The following is a 22,355-nucleotide window of genomic DNA, read 5'->3' as shown; positions in this document are numbered from 1 at the left end:
TTGGTCTTGCATATTCTTTAGGGTTTGCTCTAAGGAGTGTGCGGCCATCACGTATCCGATCCGGATATTAGATTCGGGGCGTGACAATTAGTCCATTAAATGTGCATCTTTTTTTTGGTGAAAATTAGATGTTCATCCTTTATTCTCTAAGGTATGTTATAATCGTTGTTAGTGTGCTTGAAGGAATGTTAGTTATTGAAAGGGATTCCACCAATACTACTCGTGAGCAGGAGCTTGTAGAGGACCATTGGAATTATCAAGTTTAATTAAGATGCTTTATGGATCAATATGGGTACCCTGTCTGTACTAGGTGGTTTAGCTGGCGGATTGTTTGAAATTTTTAAGGAGGCATTTTTGCATGTTGTTTGTTGTCCATGGACTTCCTGTAGGCATGGTTTAATCCACCTCCAATAAACAATGAAGCATCCTCAGGTTGATCTTCTACGCAGTCAAAAATCAGACAAAGTGGATGTCACCATACAACCAGAGGAGTTGGAAGTTATGGATGATCTTTTGGAAGCCAAGTGAACTTGTGACAAATGCTTGATAGATCAGGTTGATTGTGATAATATGTTTTATAATCTAGTTTTGATTTTATATCACAGGTATGACGAGGCACGAGAAGAAGAGAAGCTGCGAAACCAGATGGAAGATTTCAGTGACATGGTCGCAGAGGTTTGTTTGTCCTTTTTTTTTTCTCTTTAATATATATATATATAATCTTTTATTTGTCTGAATATACTGATGCGACTTGGAGTTATCAACCACTGCAGGCAGAGAAGAAAAGGAAGCGCAAGACAAAGGAAAAGGAAGGGAAATCAAAGAAGACGGAATTTAAATTCTAGGTCCGATCTCCTGCGCCCGGTCCGTGTATGCTTATACAGGCATGCACTTAAGGAATTCAGTACGTTTAGACGGTTCCTAAAATCTGGATCTATGGCTCCAGTAAACATGACTCCATGTTAAGGTAATTTATCTTTTCTGCTTTCCAAACTCAGAATACCCCCCGCCCGGCATGTAACAGTTGTGTCATGACCATTTTTTCTTACATTTTTCATGGTCATAGCTGCTAATTTGATTTTTACCTTTTTCTTTTTTGCTTTTAATTTTTTTCACTGGTGCAGCTGTGTAGCACAGAATACAGTGCAGAGGTTAAATCTGCTGTAACGTGCAGAAGTTGAAGACTGCCGCAGCTTCTCTCGGCATGCCTCGTGTCGAACACCATCAGATTTTTCATGCCTTTTGTCGAACACTTGGGCATGCCTCGCATTCCTGGTTTTATGTATGCTTCACATGATGGATATGCTACCAGTATAGAATTCTTTTTCCAAGAACAATCAGTCGAGAAATTGACATGCAGGAACGATGGGCTTATTTAGCACATTCCTTATGAGTACCGGCTTGCATGCTTCTCTTGGTATAGGCAACTTGATGTTCTGGTACCCTTAAGAACACGTCAAAGTTATCTGCTGGGTGCCCCGTCTTTAACCTCCCTGATGATCTGCCATAAGGATTTCTACGACAGTTAATAACCCGCTCCCGCCCGCTCAAATGGCAATCGTTTTCAGACATACACTATAACTCCACGGTAGGCTACATGAGGAACAAAATAAGTGTGATCCACCGATGGCAGTCATATAACGGTGAAAGTGAGAGTGCATGGTACGAATTGTACGAGTAACATAATAATTGCATGGTATGAATGGTACCAGTAATTTATAATAAGATGATGAGAAAAATTCAAAGGGGAAAAGAATCCAACCAAGGCAGTCTTAAATTTGGATGATAAAGACCTAAATTTCATATGTTTATCTTTGAGATTACAGAAAGCCATTAGAACTTTCTAACTACAGACATCAACTTTTTGAGGTCTTAACAGCAGTGCATCATAATCTGCTCTTCATACACCTTATCTTGTATCACCATCACTCCGTGACAAACCCATAAACTCCATGGATGTTTCCCTTATTGAACAACCAATCTAAAAGCATTCTGATGAGCCTGATATACTGAGTTGCTTTTGTTCCATGAGAGGACAAGCTGTTTGATGGCAAAGATTGAATCAATGCATGGTTGTCACTCAATTTGTAGTCTAGAAATTGATTTTTCGAAGTGTATTCATGTATGTATAATTAGAGAACAGCACAAACAACTTCCGAAACCTGCAGAACCACAAGAAAACGTTAAAGAAGAATAGAAAATCTTCAAATGCTGGAAGCCTTCATGAAGAACGAGTTATTAGTTTATGTCTATCATTAAAAGGCTATCCACTACTTGTGTTGTGTCTGTATACGCATATGATGCTCTCGCACTGGCAACGTACATGCTGTAGGCCAAAGCACTCGTTATTTCTAAAAGAAATTGTGATCCAAAACTCCATTAGGATGCACATATTTTGGAAGGGGAAATTACTAAAATAAGATGACATGTTATCCATGGTGGGGGATGGGTCACGCACGAATATGCAAGTTGGATTACATAATCAACAGACTATTTAGTTCCAAGGACAATCAATCAGTTATTTGTACATAACTATATGTGATGAAAAGTTTGAAAACTAGAGCACTTATTCTTGGAGGAACATATGCTTGACATCAGTTCCTTTCTCAAGATATATGCAGAAAGAGGTTGAGCATGTCCCAGAGTATAGAACTATTAATTCAACAAAGGGAATAGGAGGCTAAAAAATCATTCCAAGAATACTACAGGAGGAATGTATTTTCTTCCAATATCATACAAGAGATTTTTTTTCCCCCCACAACAAACAGCAAAGAGAGAGCAACAAACACCTGGTTTTGTTTTTCTTCCTTCGCCACCTGTGTCATCAGCTCCTATTGAACAGATGATTATGCGCTTTTTTTCTTTTAAACTTTTAGAAGTATGTAACAATGAAAAGACCATGACTTTGTCATAAAAGGATTTTCTCTAATTCATTAATTGAACAATATAAATAGGCTAGTTTTATCAAATAGCCACTATTCACCAGAGGAAAGTCTTAGGGATGCATACCAAATCCACTGGCTCTCATGCTCAGCCATTGCACGGTAGCTTTTGCGAGGAAGGCTGTTGGGTATGCAATACATCTGTCTTCCTGGATTGGATAGAGAGCATAAGATAGACAACCAGATGTCTACAGGGCCACTATACTTGCGAAGGATATTCGTACTGATCTGAAAATTCATAGCAAGAAATACATTATTTGCTGTTTTTTCTAGTCAGAGTACAAATCTCCAGTCTGAAAATTATTATAGAGAAGAGTTGTTAACAGTGCAAGAAGAAAGATGATGAGTCAAACAATTTCCGCTCCCAAATTCATAATAGCAACTGACAAAATCCACACAGCCGACTTATCTAAATCATTTGTTGTTTCATGTTCATATTCTAAAAAAGAAAGGAAGCATGAACCCTATTATGCAACTTAAGAAGCATGCATTCGAATATGCAGTAACCCAATGAATCTAGATGTTCAAACTCCTAAAAGTAAAACTAAGCAATAGCCTGTCCTGAAATAACAACACATAACATGATATCTGTAGGGATAGGCACAAATCATGAAGGAATGTGAAGTTGTTGACTTGGCAAAAACTGACATAAAACATGTCTCTTGTTTATATCAGCAATAATCTTGGCAATCAAGCACTTTGAATTTGATCATCTAGATTAAAACTTCAGTTTGCAACACTGCAATGCACAAATGGTGGGGGACGAATACATCAGTTGAATGCATGGCTATCTCTGCAATGCAACAACAGTTGACTGCTTATGTTGTAGCACAGCTGTTAATTATTGGGTGCACAAGCACATACCTTAGTTGCAAAAACTTCTACATAGGATGGTGCACCCCTTCTAACATCTTTCAAAAAAAAAAAAAGAAATTGTCCGAGCACCTGCTTCCTAGGCTCTTTTTTTCCCCCTTCAACTTTTCTTTTTAAATTATAAATAACCTGCTTTCCACTTGCTGCACCTAGGGCTAGAACAGTGTGATTGGTCAAAGAATAGGGCAAGGTATGGAGCAAGGGGATGGCAATGGGCTGGAGATGAGGGAGACCTGGCAAGTGCAAAGTGACCACCAAGGGCAAGATTGAGGCAGATAAAGATGTTGGGGATGCTTGTCGAGTGAAGTGGGAGACAGCCAGAAAAGCCAGGGAGTTCATATTGGTATTGCCAAGAATGAGATTGGAGCCATCTAAGAGGCTAGGAGAGCTCATGATGGGTCATGGACAGGATTGAATTGGTTATAGAGGTCAAGGGAGAGGTCCTTTTTCCAGTTGGGGAGGATGGGATGGGTGGGTGGGGGGGTTGGAACAAAAAAAGAAGAAAAAGTTTTTGAAGAATTAGAAGAAAAGGAAGGTGGAAATGGGGGAAAATAATTGAGGCCAGCAAGGTGACGATACAGAGGTGGGGAAGAAATGAGAGAAGGAAAAACCATTCATAGGAGATAAGCTTTCCATTATGTTAGAGACAAGGTTAACAACAACAACAACAACAATATCAAACAGTTGAACTCAGGTAGGACCGTGCAAGTTACAAACAAATTACTATTGGACTCTGATTCACGGGTTTAAGTGTTGCTTCCTAAACCTTGTATATGCTTCATGCTTGGTTTTCTCTAGCCAGGCTTGATTGGACTCAGGCCAAACATCAATTTACTATTATCTCTCAAGATAATCACAAACATAAGCCTTGTCCAGTTATTTTGGGTCAGTTATAACATCTAAAATGCCTATAAACCACAAATCAGATATAATTTGAAGTTCTTTTAAACATTATTTAATAATACATGAAGTAAAGTTTACCATCAACTGTATACGTTACTAAATTGTTCCTAATAAAATGAACCATATATGACTTTTATTTGATGCATGGCTCATTAATCCTTCTGATATTTCTCATCTTTATTGCATGTTAAAATTATAATAGTGAGGTCCAAAAACAATGAGTCATCGATCTAGTGCAAAGTATGTTTTGTTGATCAGGTAAATAGGACAGTTTTCTGAAAATGGGCCAATTGCTGCAAAAGCATAGTTGGTAAAAATTTGCATTTACACCAATCTCACATAACCACTGCAATATCAGTTTTGGTTTTCTTCACTAAGCTCTCTCTCTCTCTCTCTCACTCTCTCATTTTTCTTTTCTTTTTTTTTTTTTTGTTGGGGGAGGGGGTCTAGAAGGTAATTTATAGAACATCAATGCCTTTTTCAAATCAAATAAATTGATTAGAAACTAAAAATTACTTCTGAAAAAAAGCAACTTATGTGAAATAATTCGATCATAAGCATGTAAATGAATCCACATATGGCATAAAGATTTAACATGACAAACATGAACACCTAATTGCTGAAAACACACATAAAACAGAGCAGTCTTTAACAATTAAACTATATTAATTAGCAGCTCTAGGACAGAATAATGCCTGCATCTTAAAAATTAGGGAAAATTACAATTTCATACCCTCAAGTTTGGATGATTTCCATCCGCACACCCCCTCATCTTTAGAAAATCTCAAATAGATCCTTCAAGTTTCTAAAGTGTCCAAAGTGGTCCTATCATTCATCTCTGTTAATAGTGATGGCACATGACCACCACATGATAACATAGATTGTGTAGGATGAAAATGCCCATGTAATTCATTTCTAAATAGGTTCTCTTACACACCTAAAATAATGCGCTATGGGCCCCACATGAACTTGTCTAAGTAGCATGCTTTGAATGGGTTCTCTACATCCAAAGAAACCCAAGGCAAAGGGGGAGGGAGAGGGAGAGAGACCATAGCAGCATATGAAGAGTAGAAACCCACCCCCCATCATACGCAGGAATAGTGGGAACTAGCGGTATGGCAGGAGGCAGAGTTGCAATATGAGAGGAGGGTGGGCATGAAGAGGGCGGCTTCTAGGTTTGTAGAAACAACCAATTTGAGTTTCAAAATAGCCATGAGATCAATGGAGGTACCCTCTCAGTGGCATCAGAAAAACACATGCCCCCACCATACAAAGAAACAACGAGAAGTACAGGTATGGGAGGAGGACACAAAGTTGCAATATGGGAGGACAATGCTTCTAGGTTTATAGATTTCATCTTTCTTGGGTGGCGAGGTGGTGGCACTATGAAAAGAAGAAGTTTTCCGTGGGGTGGTGCACATCTCTACCGGAGAACAGGGGTGTGGAAAAACTCAAGGGGGTTAGTTTCTAAAGCGGTGGAACAGCGGCCAGTAGGAGAGTCCTGAGAATTGGAGATGTGTAGACTGTTCATTGGGAGATCGGAGAGGGAGAGGGAGAGGGTGGATTCGGCATGGTCGGTTTCATGAGGATCATTGGGTAAGGGTACTCTGTCTTAGAGACTTGGAGTTTAGATTGGAGGGGAATATTAAAAAGAAAGATATGAGTTTTATTTTTATTTGATTCTAGAAGAGAGACAAAATGGAGGGAGGGAGGGAGGGAGGTGGGATGGAAGAGGATGGGAAGGGGGAGGCTGGTGGCTTGGCTCCTCGAAGTTATGTCTGATCCACTTATCATTTGTCCTGTTTTGCTAGTGAACGCGGCAAATGCTTACATATACTTTCTAACGAGGAAGTTGGGATGCCTTGGGTGGGGAACATAAACAACTTTTGTCTTACACTGATGTTCATCATTTGGAGTACGGTGTCGATAGCAAAATTTAAAGTTTAAAAAATCATAAATAGGGATTCCTTTCAGAGAAACCCATGCTCCTTTCTTTCAGAGCGCCACCACATCATCCATCCAAGAAAGATGAATCTTCTGACAAAGAAGTCAAAAGATTCAAGGAAGGAGGGGATGGGGTTGCTGTATAGGAGGAGGCAACGGTGGCCACTAGAGAAGTCGCCATTGGAGAGTTGGAAGGAGGTGGAGGAATCAACTAAGAGGCCTAAGGGGGTGGCTTTGGGGATGGTGGAGTTGAAGTGGTTGGTGTAGGAAATTCCTCCAGGACAGCAGAAAGAAGGGGAGATGAAGGTGAGGAAAAGGAACCCAATTCTAACCCCAAGCCCAAGCATCAAACTCTTGGAGGAAAGGGAGGAGCAGGATCTATGGAACCCCAAGCCCAAGCAATCACTTTGGAAGGACATCATGATTTCTAAGGATGACCACTTGGCTAGCCGGAAGATTAGGTAGATGGCCGACATCGAACGGAAGGTCGGATTGTCATGGGAATACTAGATAGTCGTCAAGGAAGGGAGGATGGCACCATGAGGTCCAAGTAGAATAGTCAGGATTGGAGGCAGTGGAAAAGACATTCGAAGTAGTCTAAAGAGGGTAAAGGCATTTTGGCCATTTGAATGGCAAACAAACGAAATTGGCTGGTTGGTGCGCTGGAGGACCACCTTGCAACAATTGAGAAACCTGAAGGGCCACTTTGAAAATTTTTAAAGATGCGGGGGTGTGTCTGAGAATCGACCATGCTTGAGTGTCAAATTGTAATTTTTCCTAAAAATTATGACATAAAAGCATGGAATAAGTAGCAGAAAATTTTCACCGAGCAAAGTAGATTCAGAGGAAGAATCATACGAGTTCCCAGGCTTCAATATTTCTTTTTGAGTTATCAGATAAGAGCATGCTGTTGACAAATCAACCAGAACGACAGAAGTAAATACATAGAATACAAGAAGAGTGACAATTTCCAAGTACTTCCAACTAAACATCTAAGTACTATCTAATTGAACATATGCAATGGGTGCACATATAAGGATGGGTAGCTACATAGTGAGCAAAAACTCTTTAAGGCATAGAAACTAAGTTAGTATTCTAAGAATTATTACTAAAATCTTGTGATTTAATGATTGAATCTCACCATTTGATAAGATTGAAAGATTAAATATTAACATTTTGTATTAAATTATATTTAAGTATGTTTAAATTAATAAGCACTACATGCCTTGTTAATTATAGTCATCAAGAAATTAGTTTACGTAAATAGAACTATGTTTTCTTCCTTCAACTGTGATATAAGAAGGAAAATACTAATTAATTTGGTTATATCTCCTAATTCTGAATCATAACAAAAGATTTGAATATTTCATGTTTCTTTGTGGAAAATATCCAAACACTCGATTTAATCCAATCATCTTTCCACTCAAAAGAGGTAATCTTCTAACAAAATCACCCTAAACCTATATTAGAGTTCTATGAATGAAAAGTTATCATTTGCCAATGGGTGGTATGATTTTAAAAAATAATTTTTTTTTCTGTTAGTTTTTTAAAATTTAATGAGTATTGGTTTAGAAAAATCGAAGAAACCCCAAGGTTTTCCCTAATACCAAAATACCATGTTGGTAAAAAAAAGAAAAATTAAAAAAAAAGTTACCTTGACAGAACATTTTAGTGATATCACCTCAATGAGACATAACGTTTTCCCTAATACCAAAATACCATGTTGGTAAAAAAAAAAATTAAAAAAAAAGTTACCTTGACAGAACACTTTAGTGCTATCACCTCAATGAGACATAACAATGGAGTGCCAACACATTGATACATCGAAAATAGCATATCATGTTTCCTTCATGACCAAATATGATGGCAGTATTAAAAGTATACTCAAAGACTTGTTGGTTGTGATTATGGCTATGTCATGTGATTACTCGAAACCTTTTTTGAAAAAATACAAATTCAAGGGAAAGTGGTTTCAGCATCCCTTGAGCAATTTCCACTCAATTATAAAAAGAAATAAATAAAAAATAATACATAACAACATGTCCCTTATGCCATTATGCCTATTCTGGGTAAACAGAGTTTATATTAAATTACCAGTTCATATGAACTCAAATAATACATAACAACATGTCCTTTATGCATCATTTGTCTGTATCCATGGTGAGAGGAATTATACATACACACATTATATTTTGAATAATGTGGCTAGACTATGTATAAAGATAATTGTAAGAATAAAAAAATTATTTTCCCCTAGATTTCAGCATTAGAAGTGATCTAAGAAATATAACAAGTCACCTCCAAGTTAAACGATATGATTCTAGTTTTTAGGCCAATAATAATAAAAGACAACGTTAAGAACATGCAATGGAAAACGTAACCGTAAACACTAAATTAGAGGTAATGAAGAAAAACCTTTGTGATTTTAAAAAGCTTGAACTAGGAAAATCAACTGACCATATTCCATGATGAACAGCACGGTGATTCGGATGTCCAGATACGCCAAACTTATCAAATGTAATTAACTAAAACAAAATAACACAATGCAGCATTAGATGCATGAAATGGATTCAATGTGGGTGGAAAGGCAGATAAGCATGTTTTTCTAGCATAATAGTACTCCCAAGAATTTTAATTACATATATAAAACAAGCATTGCTTACACTTAATACAAGTGTTTGTTGATATTGGTTCATGGATATGTCTACAAAGAGTACTTTGAAATGTTCACAAGATTCAAAAATGTGTCGCATTCTCACAATTCAAATATGGGTCGCATTCTCACAATATATATATATACACAAACACACACACACACACACATATACATATGTTTTCTGTTTTTACAAGTCAATGGCTCTAGAAATGTACATCTTGGAGAAACCTACATGCTAAAAAAAATGATTTATCATATTTTAAAAAAAAAACATATTTTGGGAACTTAAAAAGCAAGAAGAAAATAATTTTTTAAATCTTTAAGTGAAAAGAAGACGAAAAGCTTGGGGCTTTGAGCAAGGTGAAGTGGAGAGCACCAAAAAGAAAAATCAAACGCACTCTGATTCTCAGAAGACAAATTGATAACAGGAATCTATAGAGTTATTACTAGCTGAAATGAGTATTTTAATGGTGGAATATCATGGTTAAAAATTCCCCAGAAATCAATCTAAAAGCAAGTACTTGGTTTGCAAATTATAAAGCAATAGTAGTGATATTGTACTATATTTACTAAATGATTCTATTGTTCTCTACATCGATAGGCTTAGCCGATGGTGACTAGCTACAGTTACATACACAAAATTAGTTATTGTCTATTCATGGCAAGATCTATTCCATCTTTCCAACAACTGATTCTGGGTAAATTGTAAAAGATCTCCTCCTAAGCTTCTTTTTCCAAGAGCATCAAAGAGCAGTCACTGGAGACTGGCTCATCTACTCTTTATACTGGCTTCTAGGCTGAAATGTTAGCTCATCCCTAACATGATGATGCTTCTCAAGATATTCTCACCAAATGATTCACAAAAATTTGGCCATTCAAAAAAATGACTCCATGAAAGAATGTGATAAAACTATAAGGGTTTTGTACGAGAGGAATTCATCCCTAGGTTGGCTTGCTGAAGGTTGTTAATTCAACAGTCGATTTGCTGCAGCCTTTATGAAAAATAGAATTGAAGAAATTGAGATTTATTCATGACATAACCAACAGTATAGACAAACCCTAGAGATATGTTCTTTTTTCGCCAACTTGTGTTTGTCTATATATTCTTTTCAAGTGTTGTCCTCCAATTTGTTTCTCTTCATTGGTGCACAGATATTGATTCTCTCTCTAGATTAGCAATTTTTAAAATCTTCATTCAATTGATTCTGCACAAAACTATTATTCCTTGTGGTTTTCTCCAGATTCTCGAGAAACCCTTGTAGACTTCCCTCTTATGTATATTTCAATCATCCAAGGATTCAGCATTGTTTTTTATTGTTTCTAGGTGTGCTTGTTTCTGTCTTCACTCCCTCCTTTCATAAACCTACTTTTGATGACTATTGGGGTCTTGTCAGAAAGTTATTTAATCTTAGTGGGCACAGCAAGGATTTTCTTCTCAATTTGCCAAGATTTCATACTCCAATTTGTCGAAGTTTTAGCACATCAAGTTTTCACACTCAATAGTCTGCGCTTTGTTTCCCTTTCTTTTAGCCCTCCCAACCTTGAGTTCGATATGAAAATTTTGATGATGGTTACAACAATAGCATATATTAGTAGCACCAACACAAAAACATCATTCTTGTCTGCTTCCCATACACAGGCATTTTAAGCAATTGCAACAGAACTGAGAGGGAACTTCAAATCACATGTATTAAGCTTGTAAGATGTTTTATTAGAAATCACCATAACATATTGATAGTGTTGCTGTACTTTAAACAATATTGAATCACACCTCTTAGCAATAAATGCACATTGTCATTGGTGTTGCTAATTATTTTATCATATTGGTGTTGGAGCCTTTTTGTCCATCCGGTGGAGGAGATGGGAAAGTGAGGGGGCACATGCCCACCCTAGCTTTGAATTGGTTCCAGCCATGTCACTTTCGGGCCCACTTCCCTTCCATGGCAAATGGTTTATGAACCAATATGTAAGAGGAGCCTTTCAATGGGACTAACTGCTTCAAATAAAAACAAGGAATAAAAGGAAATGGGAGAAAAGCTGTACTCATTATGATGGAAGAGTTTGTAGCAGCTTGAACCGAGGGGATACAGCCAAAACAAATGATATGTCACTACCTTACTAGCAATCTAGCATTTTTCTATTGAATGCTAGATTATTGTAGGTGTCTACATAAGCAATACAGAGTGTAATAAGGAAAATGGCTCAATAAAAGGTAAAACTGTTTTTTCAATGAGAAATTTGATTCAAGTTTGTACGTAAAATAAGTAAAAACTATTCACATATGAATAGCACTAACACAGTACTTGTAGGTCAAACTTTCATAAAGGACTTATATAAAGAAAGATAATTTAATTAAACTTATGCATATTGAGTAGATGCAAGTTATAGAATAAAAATAATATATAACAGACACTTCGTTACAGATACATTGATCTGACAATGCATGTGAAAATGACGAAAATACAGGTTCCCTGACTCCCCCTCCCAAAATGGTAGGCTTTCCATTTAGGGAAAGAAACAGTATAAACTAGAAATAATTTCACAGAATGCACCAGTAGTCCTAGCTAGAAAGTGAGAAGAATATATATACCATAAATTGAATAGAAAATTACAGTTAACAAATGCATAGAAATGTATAACGGAGACTTAAAATCTCAGACAAGATTTCAGAAATTCGAAGAGACCTTACTGAGTCAATATCCCACATTTTGATTTCATCTTCAATAATTGTTGATAATAATTTATGGTCCCATTGATTGTTGAATCCATCCTAAAACAGAGTAGCATTCGTAACTACAATGTCAAGCACCATACACTTAAATAATAATAATAATTTTATAAGTTTTATTGCTTGCAAGAGATACCTGTAAATCTGGATGATCCAATATTTTAACTTGTTGGAGTGGAATCTGCAAAATAAAATATGAAATCTGATAAGAAAAATGCTAGATATTAAGATAAGTATCCAAGAAGAGTATCTTGCACCAGTACAAGAAACCTTGAGTACAGCACAAGCCCGATACAATTCTTCCTTACGAACATTTCCCACACCTTCAGCATTACCTACAACAGATATCAAGGTGCTGCTGTTTAGAATTAATTTACCATCAAGAACTTTCATCACACATAGATTCAACATCAAAAGTTAGCAATTTTCCAATCATTAAATAATTCAATGCTTAGAGTCGAGCATATGGTCTGCACTCATGTCTGTCTTATGAAATCTGGCATTATGCCAAATGTCATCCTGATGACACTCATTCATTTAGCTGGTTCACAGTGATTTGAGTCTGTTGCCAAGAAGAAGTAACAGCTATAAGTATGACCATCAAAGTGAAAAAGATATTTTTATACTTTGCACTAAATATATTACTCTCAACAACTATAACTATATTTCTAATTGCACTGGTCAATGCCATGCATGCATTACATTTTCTTCTTTCAGGCATTTCGAAACACCAATAGACCTGTATAATCATCAGCAGATAGCTATTTGTATAGTTAATCTCAAGAACAAGATATCAAAAGAGCTTCTAAAAATTCCTAAAATGTGTAATTCATAATTCGTTAAAAAAATAAATTGCTGCAATAAAATAATTTTAGAGGTTATTACTGTTAAAAACCAATTTGTTAACTTTCAGTCATAGGGGATAAGATGGAATTAATTCAAAAAATTGAACAATTCTCAAATCAGAAAACATGCTGAATTAAAAAAACCAAAAATAAATAATAATAATAATAATAAACCCTACTGTTGCATTCTATCAATTTTATCACCTACATTACAATGAGAGGCTAAAATTGTAAATGGCACTAGAATCCTACAAAACATGGCTTAAAGACAGAATTCCTTATGCAAGTTTCCATGTAGTTCTAGTTAGCATTATATATAATACCAGTTGACATGCAGAGAATGTGAGGATTATGCCCCTCCGAGGTCAGGAAAAGAATGGTTGGAGCAAAAAACCTGCATGGAAGCCATCAAAGATGATAACAAATTATAGTAAATAATTAAATATTACTAGGAGAAGAACAGAATTTAATTATAAAAAAAATCATATGCACTACCGCATCATCATAGAAACAAACTGCACTGCCCATGTCTGACATGTGGGAAGTTTAAAACTCAGTAGTAACTAAGAAGCTTAAGCATTTATGTCTGTCTGTATATTTAATATATTACTTGAATGAGTAAACAAAAATGTTGTATTCTGATGTAAAGAGCAGGAGCAATAAGAAAAAGACCCAGGTCAACCCAGATCACATGGCCTTACGTAAAACTTCCCGAGCAAGGAAGTTAAAAGGAATGGAGGTGGCTGACGAACTATGCCAATGAATGCAAAAATAGATCTCTTTAAATAATTTTGCGAAACATACAGCCACCCAATGGTTCTCATTAATCGAGTGGTCTGGCAAATTACATAATTGCCCCAGTAAACTAATTCTTTAAGAAATTCTTGAAAGCAAATGGAGACATGATAAGTCTGAACAACCATAAATTCTTGTGTTACATTAGTTTTAACCAAAAATTGATTATCAAGATTTGCCACTTAAGCAAACATATGTAATAGCTGAATCATCCCTAATCTACGATAACCACCCAAGAGCCTACTTTTCCAATTTATTGAGAAACATTGTCCAAATATAAACAACAAGAACTTGAAGCTGGAAGGACTTATGAGGAAGACTAGTTTTTGTTGTGGATGAATAAGACTGGTTCAAAACATAACACATTTGGGCGACTATATTAGATGATAAGACTTAGTGATGCATGGAAAGAACTGCTGGGAGGAGGCATATGCATGGATCGATTGTTAAATGAGCATTTGGCAAAGCAAGATGCTCAACAAGCCTGCAAAAACCATTGGACTGAGATTTTTTTTCATTTTCTGGTGTTTACTGGAATAAAGTATAGAATTTGTGGGTCATGACATTAGCAGCTGGAAACTTCCACCTTTTGTGCTACACCTAATTTAAAATCTTGCTCCAATTTCAGCTCCCACTTCCTAATCCCTTCTTAAAGGAAGCTATTTCCAATTTTGCCACTATTTAATCAAAACTTATCTTTGTTAAGTAAAATATGACAATAATATTTTTGTATAATGTACTTCAATATTATTTTCTTCAGAGCAATGGTCAAATAGGTAGATCTCTATTATTTTTACACTTACGTTCTTACATGATTCTGTACCCTAAGATTTAAGAGCCCTGCATCCCCACTCTTGACCTACTCTAAATTCAGGAGACTACATCTAATGCTGCAGTTATGGAGCAAATACACCTAATTCTAGCAATGACAGTCTGGGAGGATATAGACAACTTTATGATAAGGTGGCAACAGTTATGACGAGTTTGGTGTAAATGTTTAATAAACAAAATGGGAGGTGGAAATGAAACGAGTTAAAGCAATACTCTCTGTTTTTCTCAAGAATGGACAAAGAAAATAATCATAAATGTTAATTGCTGCAGTCCTAGATAACTTGCTTAGATCTTAAACAACTCTTCAACCTTTACAAAAAATAGTCAAAATTAAAATACATATGAAAATATCCAAAAAGACTGCCCCATGAGTACTGAAGTGTCTAGAAACATACTAGTCTAACTATTTAAGCATCCATTAATCATTACTGATCATGGATTGAGAGTTAAATGCTAGAAATACTAGTGACTAATCACAAAATTCCAAGAAAAATCATTCATGATGAGCGACCACAAAGATAGTAAGGATCCATTTGGTTGGAGATAATCTGGCATGGAAAAATGAATCTCATATCAGATTATCATCTTTGGCATAAAAAATGGAAGAGAGAGATAGTAAAAACATTGGTAGGCCCCATGTTTATTTTTCGGAGAGAGAAGGTAAAACAAATACCATGGAAGGGTTCGTATTTAGTAAATTTTTAAATGGTGGTAATCTATACTTGACAAAAATATTCTCAATAAAGCAGCATATGTAATCATTAAATTTGTTCTAATGTCTTTCCAAATTCATTTAATAAAGAGCTTTTACAGAAAAATTAACATAGAGATGGCATTATGCAAAGAGCTATATGACTATAGTCATTATATAAAAACTAAATGGAGATGACAATGCTATCCTAATATTAAACAATTATTTTATGTTGAAAGATATATCTGTAAATTTCTCCATATTCCTATATAAGATTATCTTCAATCAAATATAGTAATATTTTCTAGTGTCATTTTTTAGAGTAATTTTTCTATCAACCAAATATAGTAAAAATTATTTTTCTCCACAGTCATTTTTTTAGATAAATAATTTTCAGGAATCATCAATTGCCCTATAATTGACACACCCCAACCAAACGGACCCTTAGATGAAACAAGAGTTCCTTACCAAGCAAATAATAAATAAGCACGCAACCACATCAGACACCATTTCAACAATAGAAGCTTTGGAAAAAGTTAACGGGATAGCATCTTGTTTATCTTATCTAAAATAGGTGGATTTCTCACTATGTAGGGGGGAAAGGAAGAAAAAATATAAAGACCACAAACCAAGAAGGTCTACAACAATGGACACCCAATGATATGCCCTCAGATTGTAACTCATTAACCACTAACAAGAATCATTCTTTGGCAACTTTAATTCCGCAAGCAAAAGCAAACGCACTGCCAAATTACACGCTACCTAATCTGCCACCAAAATCGTCTATCCATACAAAACCATTAAAATCATCAGTTCCACAAGTTACTCACCAGAACGCTGATAAAAAATTAAATTATTGCATATTTGATTCAGAAATTTCAAGAAAAGGGGGGAAATGGAACCAATAGCATCCAAATCAAGATCCCAACGTCCAATCGTCTCAAGTACAAAACATTTAAACCAAAATCAGGTGTGGAATCCAACGAAACATTAGAACCCTGAAATCAAGAATGAGGCCATACATGGACTCGTCGTCGGGATGCGCCACGACCAGCAACACATTTCTTTTCTTGCCGGAACCTGCGACGGCAGAATTTGGGGGAGAAAAACATATAATTTGAACAAGATTCGAACAATACTAGGGTTATATTCGATAGAATAGAGAAAGAAACCGGAGCATCGATCGAGATGCAACTCACCGGAAGAAGAGAGGAATGCCGGTTTCGACGGCAAGCAAGAAGAACCGAATAGGATTCTCCATAGAGAGATCGCCCAAAGAGAAATCCCTGCCACGGCGGCCAAGATCCACGCCATTTCAAAAAGAATCCCCGAGAGGAAGAGGGAAGGTCTTGGGCATCAAGAACCGAAACACCTACAACGATCGGGGGTTCCATTTCTCACAGAGGAGCGGTGGGAAGGACCTTCACTTTGTGCTCTCGAATTTTCTATGCGGATGCCAGATCTGCCGTCCGATGGTCGACTCGTGAAGTAATCGACGATTAATCCTCAAACCTGCGTAGAACTTTTATGGAATATTGGACTGATCCCGATCCCGACCTGGTTGCTAGGCCGGGAGTCGGGTTCCGTTGCGTTGGGTTAAGAGGGGTCCAGATTTTAGATTTGGTTCGGTGGATCGGAGAATGATCGAGCCATGACGAGGTTTGACGTGCACCTCTTTTGGTGGTGGCACGAATTAGCGCTAGATTCTGTTCAAGTAGGCATAGGCCAGCTATTTAGATTAAACGACGCAAGTTAACTCGCAATTCACGCAGTTTGGATGGTGTTTTGGGATGGTTTGGTTGTAATCTGGTACTAGTTTTACTCATCATGATCTGATATGGTCTGAGAGTGATCTAATACTGGTTTGAGTTATGTATAGCCAATTTTGATATTTTATAAAGAAAAAACTATTAATTAGATCAGATTCATCGTGGGCTGCTAATAGTTCAATTTTTTTTTTTTTTTATTTCATATGCGATAACAGGACATGCGAAATGTATTTAACTTTTTTTTTTCTCTTCTTTTTTTTGTTTCGTGTGCAATAACAACATGTGTGATAATATATTTAATCTTTTTTTCTCATTTTGATTAATAAATTATTAATCATTCACGATGAATTTGATCTAACTAATATTTTTAAAAAAAATATAAAGGATCTGGTGCACTCAGCACTAGCCCTAGCAAGATGAGAAAAGTGTGTACAGAAGAACTGCTTGTCTTGAAATTTAAATCACAGTAAAGATATTTGTAGACGCATATTGGCATGATGCATCTTCTCATATATCATTTTTGTGGTGATGTTGTTAGAGAGTGGATAAAAAGATTCCATTAATTTGAGCCATTTGGATTAGTTTTACTCTTCCTCTGGTGACCTGTTATGAGCTACTGGAATGTTGAACCTGGTTACGAGGAAAGGGAGGCATGATAAAATTGGTTTAAATGCAAGTGTTGTATCTCAATTGCATTGCCTGCACCGTAAATGGAGCCAAACTTCAATGTATACTATTCCTAACAAAGACTTCCCCTCTACCCATCGATACCCTCTCCTCCCAATTTGACGCAAAAATAGAAGTTAATAGCTCATTGTTTATGAACAAAATAATAAATTGAGGACAGGTTGAGGGTAGGCATGATAACCTATTTGACCATTTCAAAGATAATTATATAAAATTCGTAAATCAAATGTGTTTGGTGATGAGTCAGCCTAAGCCTGCATCCTCCGTATCCAACTTATATCATTACTTTGGTCCACATGACCCAAAAATATAAAAATAAAAATATTAATAGATGGAATCAACCACCACACCATTGGCCCGTAAGATCATGAAGTTTGAAAATTGCCCCTCGGACCCATAAAAGGGGCAGAACCACGAGAACTTGTACAAAATATTTTTCTCTCACTTTTGAATAGTCAAGATGTTATTATTGCGGGCCCACATGATGGCATTCTGGTGGGGAAATTGCACTGGCCTTCTAGGCTCTAGCTTGTATTCTGTCCCAAATCCTGTTCCAACTACGTTATATTAAATCCTTTGCCCGAAAAAACAACATTAAATTAAATCATTTTGGCAAAACATGACATAATAGTTTGGCCAAGACAAGGACATACATGGAGAAACTTCCTCAACAAGAATGGCTCCATCTGCCCGGTGCTTCGTAAGGTCTCAATCCCATCGTCTTTGGAACATCTTTCTTCCAAGAAGCTGATGGTTGAGCATAGCATCCTTTAGGATTGCTTGCCTTCATTGTTTTGTTCTAACAAGCCTTGAGTACTTTTTTTTTCTTTTTTTCTTTTTTTTTGAGATGCCATGGGAACCTCGTGAAAGAAAAAAAAAATATAGATTAGTATTTAATAAATTAAATACAAATAGCATCTGTTGTAACAAAAAACTTGATATATTGGAATAACTGAGTTAAAGAATCGAAGGCTAAATTAGTATGCAAGCTAGCAAGACGGAGCCTCAAGCACTCTTTATCCTAACATCCGATTCACATATTCTAAACTACTTATTTGTTTTGATAAATTAGGGGAATTGTCTCACCTCTTTCACTTACTCTTTTTAAAAAAAAAAAAAAAAAGAATGCAGACAAAGATGAGCATGTACAAGTGCATGTCTAATAATTTGTATGTTGATGGTACGTTATTGTTCTTTCGTTACAATTTACTAATGGGTGATGAAAGGACATACCAAGAGATGGCTGGGAGAGGAGAAGACTTCCCGAGAACAACAAAGGAATTATAATTAGTCGACAGGTATAAGTTTGCTTTACTGAAGTGTGAAATTCAATTTGCCATCTAATTGAGTTACTTGTTGAGGAGATGATTAATTAAGATTTTAGCAATCTCGTTAATTAAAGTTAATGTATCAACTGCAAATCCAGCTTGTTAGGATCAAGCCAAGAAAATTGGGTTGCAAAAGAACTCTAATGCAAACTATATTATTATGTTAGAGAGAGTCATGATGCTTACAATAACCATGCAAAAAGTAAGCTCACTCCCAAGACTACATGCACATGATATACAATATATACAATGCATAAGACTCTTATGACACCATTATGTTGCATCAATTTTTCCTCTAAAACACACTTCAGCTAAGCTAAGAGTTTTGTTCCCTCCAAAATGCTACTTATTTGGGTTCCAATTCAAGCAATCATATGCAAACAATATAGCTAGGTTACATACCTTAAGCTGGGCCTCACCATATGATCTGTCAACATTTGTCGATTACCTAGATACAACTTAGACATAGTACTTGCCTATGGCCAACATAACATGCCCCTTGATGCATAGCATGTGGATGCCACATAGAAGGTGGGAGCAGCTTTTCCTCCAACGTGCACGCCAATCTGTTTGTTTTAGAAAGCACAATGTGGTCCATCGTTCATTAATTGTGGATTATATCTTTCGTGTGAAAGAATGATTCATCTTCTTTCATGGCGACAATCGTTGAAATATATACAATAGCTTTTTACCCAAAAAAAAAATACACAACAGCTGCTTTGAGACCTACATGGATCAGAAGAGAAAAAAATGCTTTAAAAGCTGTGCAATACACAATCCAGTGCTTAAATTCATGAAAGAAGATCAATTATTTTTTCCTGCAGCATGAATCCTCCTTCATTGGAAAATTATATTGTCTCAACTGTTCTGGTTGCCTGTTCAGTCTGATTTTTTTTTTTTTTTCTTCCTTCAACGACGACGGAAAAAAAAAAAACCATCTCATTGTCTCCTTCTGGTTCAACAATATATATATATATATATATATATACGCGTTACGTAACGGATACTGTAAGACAAGTGCACAGCATCTAAGAACAACCGCCAAATCCAGTGGCTCGAATGTGTGCGCACGGTCATCTACAACATAAAACTCCGTAAGACCACGCTGCCTCTGGTGGACTGGAGGTGACGGCTGGTTGACAGCTTTGTCCGTTTCCCTTGGGTTTCTATCGGCGATGGACCCCACACAGGCGGCATATGACCGACCCATCTCGCTGTCCGTCTTATCTGTCGCCCACTCACGTTGGCGTCGGATCGGATATCGGTCCCGCCCTCCCGCAGAAAAAAACACGCAGCCCTCACCGCCCGCAGCACCCATCACCACCCTCCCTTCCAATCCAGTCCCTTTCCCGGGCCCACTTCAACCTCTCCATTGTTAATTAATTCTCACTCGACGCCATCTCAACTGCCAAACGTAGCGGTTGTTTTTATACAAACACCACGCCAACCATCCTCCATCTGTGAGTATATATCCTTATTAATGTCCCACATCTAGCAGTTTCCACTTGGACGTGTTTCTCTTTGCCATCGCCTCAAGGAGCAAGCAATGCCCCTTAATTTCTCTTACACCTAACGTACGCCACATCCAATGCCTCTACCTCCATCCAGTATGTATATATATATATAGCCGATCCTTGTTACTTTGGGGTCAATCATTTTTTTAGCGAAAACTTTGGGCCCAAACGGTCAATCCCGCAGAACTCCATCTTACCAAAAAAAATCAGCGGCGGCAGCCACGGTGGCGAGCAAATAGCAATCATTCCACGTGTGATCGGTCCCCAATGCTCCATTCCAATCCAACGTGCCCTCTTCTTCTCAACGCCCACTCGTTTCTTATGTCCCCTCATTCCACAGTCCAACCGCATTACAAGAATCTCTGGCAGCTCAGCCGCCGCCTCGTCCTCCTCTTCCCGAAACACCAGCGAGATTCTCTTCAAAATTTAGTAGTAACTATGGGATTTAGCTCTAAGTTGGTGGCTAGCGATAGCCTCGATCGGTCGCAGGTAATCATTGCTCTGATGTTTCATTTGTTATGATATGTTTCGAGTTATTGTTGTGAATTCTGGTCTTGGTGTTATTGAAGGATGGAGGTTTGGAGATTCTGAAGCCAAAGAGCGAAGGTAAGACACAGGACCCGCAACAGAAGCAGAAGCCGGCGCGGTGCCCGAGATGCGAGTCCACCAACACCAAGTTCTGCTACTACAACAACTACAGCAAGTCGCAGCCACGGCACTTCTGTCGGGCCTGCCGCAGGCACTGGACCGACGGCGGCACCCTCCGCAACGTCCCGGTCGGTGGCGGCCGCAGAAACAAACGTCTCAATACCGAACACAACACATCCACCTCGGTGGATAACAACGGTGTTACTATTCCTCAATACCAGCAACAACTGCAGCAAATGCCACTACCACCCTTCGACGGGGACAATCATAGCAGCAGTTTGCCGGGAATTCTCCACCAGGTGATGCTCCGCCCGCCGCCGCCGCCGCCGCTGCCGCTGGCTTACGCCATGGATGGCAGCGGCCTCTGCCCCGTGCCGCCATTCCAGCCTGAATTCGGCACCGCAGAAGCAGACTTTTCGACCTCTTCTGACAATGTTATCAACACTTTGTCTTCCATCTCTTCTTCTTCCTGCTCGTCCCCCTACAACTGCACCAGATTGGATCCGATACCGTTGCCGGCAAGCTATTTGAGTTGTTGGGAGGACATATCTGACCTCGTCAGTGCCCAGGATTCTATTCTCAGTACGTACCCATGAAGGGATGAGAGGTATATATGAACAAGAAAAAACGTCAGTTTTATCAATTCACTGCTACACGCGTGGGGATTGCTGGTAATTCTTTTGCTTGCTATCTTGTCTTTCTGTTTGAGGCTGTCCTTTATAGTGGCAGCTTCTGGCCGTAGAAGTATGTTGGTTTTTGGCCTCTTGCGTCTTCCAAATCCAGTATGGGACATGGGGTGACTTATGATGAGTTTGTTTTTGCTGTTTAATATAATGGTTTAATAGGTTAGGGAACAAGGGTAGAGAGAGGGAGAGAGAGAGAGAGAAAGGGGATAGGAGCAGGGCACTTTTCTTCCACTGCAATTTGTGTGAATTTGTTTGTATCCACCAATATATTGGACTGCTTTGGTCTTACAAATATATGTCAGACAGCCACTCGGCGCTGGAATATTGAGATTTCTCGTCTCTTTGAAGTTATTGAGCCTAAGGAAAGTAACGTTTTATCTATCAGTCCAAAGACACTTGCCAATGATGACTACTGCAAACATAATGAAGAGTCTCAGAACAAGGAGGTGATAACGTGCCTTCTGAGATTGATTGATCTTGTTCAGGTTCTTAATTTTGATATTCCATTCTTCTCT

General features: G+C 37.6%; 4 protein-coding genes across 4 annotated transcripts in view; 3 read left to right on the top strand and 1 right to left on the bottom strand.

Moving 5' to 3' along the window:
- LOC140854271 (katanin p80 WD40 repeat-containing subunit B1 homolog KTN80.4-like) overlaps window positions 1-266 on the top strand; it is a 10,990-nt gene extending 10,724 nt beyond the window's left edge. The window contains exon 16 of the mRNA XM_073249815.1: window positions 173-266. Coding sequence (XP_073105916.1) covers window positions 173-266 — 94 coding nt within the window. The remainder of the gene's footprint in view (window positions 1-172) is intronic.
- Window positions 1-1,390, top strand: part of LOC140854241 (uncharacterized) — a 49,400-nt gene extending 48,010 nt beyond the window's left edge. Inside the window, exons 2-5 of the mRNA XM_073249783.1 lie at window positions 22-524; window positions 606-675; window positions 774-967; window positions 1,125-1,390. Coding sequence (XP_073105884.1) covers window positions 418-524; window positions 606-675; window positions 774-845 — 249 coding nt within the window. The 5' untranslated portion in view covers window positions 22-417 and the 3' untranslated portion in view covers window positions 846-967; window positions 1,125-1,390. The remainder of the gene's footprint in view (window positions 1-21; window positions 525-605; window positions 676-773; window positions 968-1,124) is intronic.
- A 363-nt stretch (window positions 1,391-1,753) lies between these two features.
- LOC105058989 (uncharacterized) lies at window positions 1,754-16,580 on the bottom strand. Its single transcript, XM_010942099.4, is given in 11 exon segments — window positions 1,754-2,162; window positions 3,010-3,170; window positions 7,521-7,569; window positions 9,120-9,187; window positions 12,008-12,088; window positions 12,183-12,227; window positions 12,317-12,381; window positions 13,215-13,285; window positions 16,231-16,288; window positions 16,408-16,537; window positions 16,539-16,580. Coding segments are annotated over 11 exon segments (825 nt in total). The 5' UTR covers window positions 16,566-16,580; the 3' UTR covers window positions 1,754-2,092.
- Window positions 16,581-20,648: 4,068 nt separating this feature from the next.
- On the top strand, window positions 20,649-21,911 carry LOC140854395 (uncharacterized). The gene is made up of 2 exons (XM_073250385.1): window positions 20,649-20,995; window positions 21,076-21,911. The coding sequence occupies exons 1-2, from the start codon at window positions 20,774-20,776 to the stop codon at window positions 21,748-21,750; spliced, it is 897 nt and encodes a 298-aa protein (XP_073106486.1). The 5' UTR covers window positions 20,649-20,773; the 3' UTR covers window positions 21,751-21,911.
- Window positions 21,912-22,355: the final 444 nt, after the last annotated feature.

The sequence above is a fragment of the Elaeis guineensis genome, chromosome 16, assembly GCF_000442705.2.
Source record: "Elaeis guineensis isolate ETL-2024a chromosome 16, EG11, whole genome shotgun sequence".
Lineage (NCBI taxonomy): Eukaryota > Viridiplantae > Streptophyta > Magnoliopsida > Arecales > Arecaceae > Elaeis > Elaeis guineensis.
This window is presented reverse-complemented; position numbering and strand designations above follow the sequence as displayed.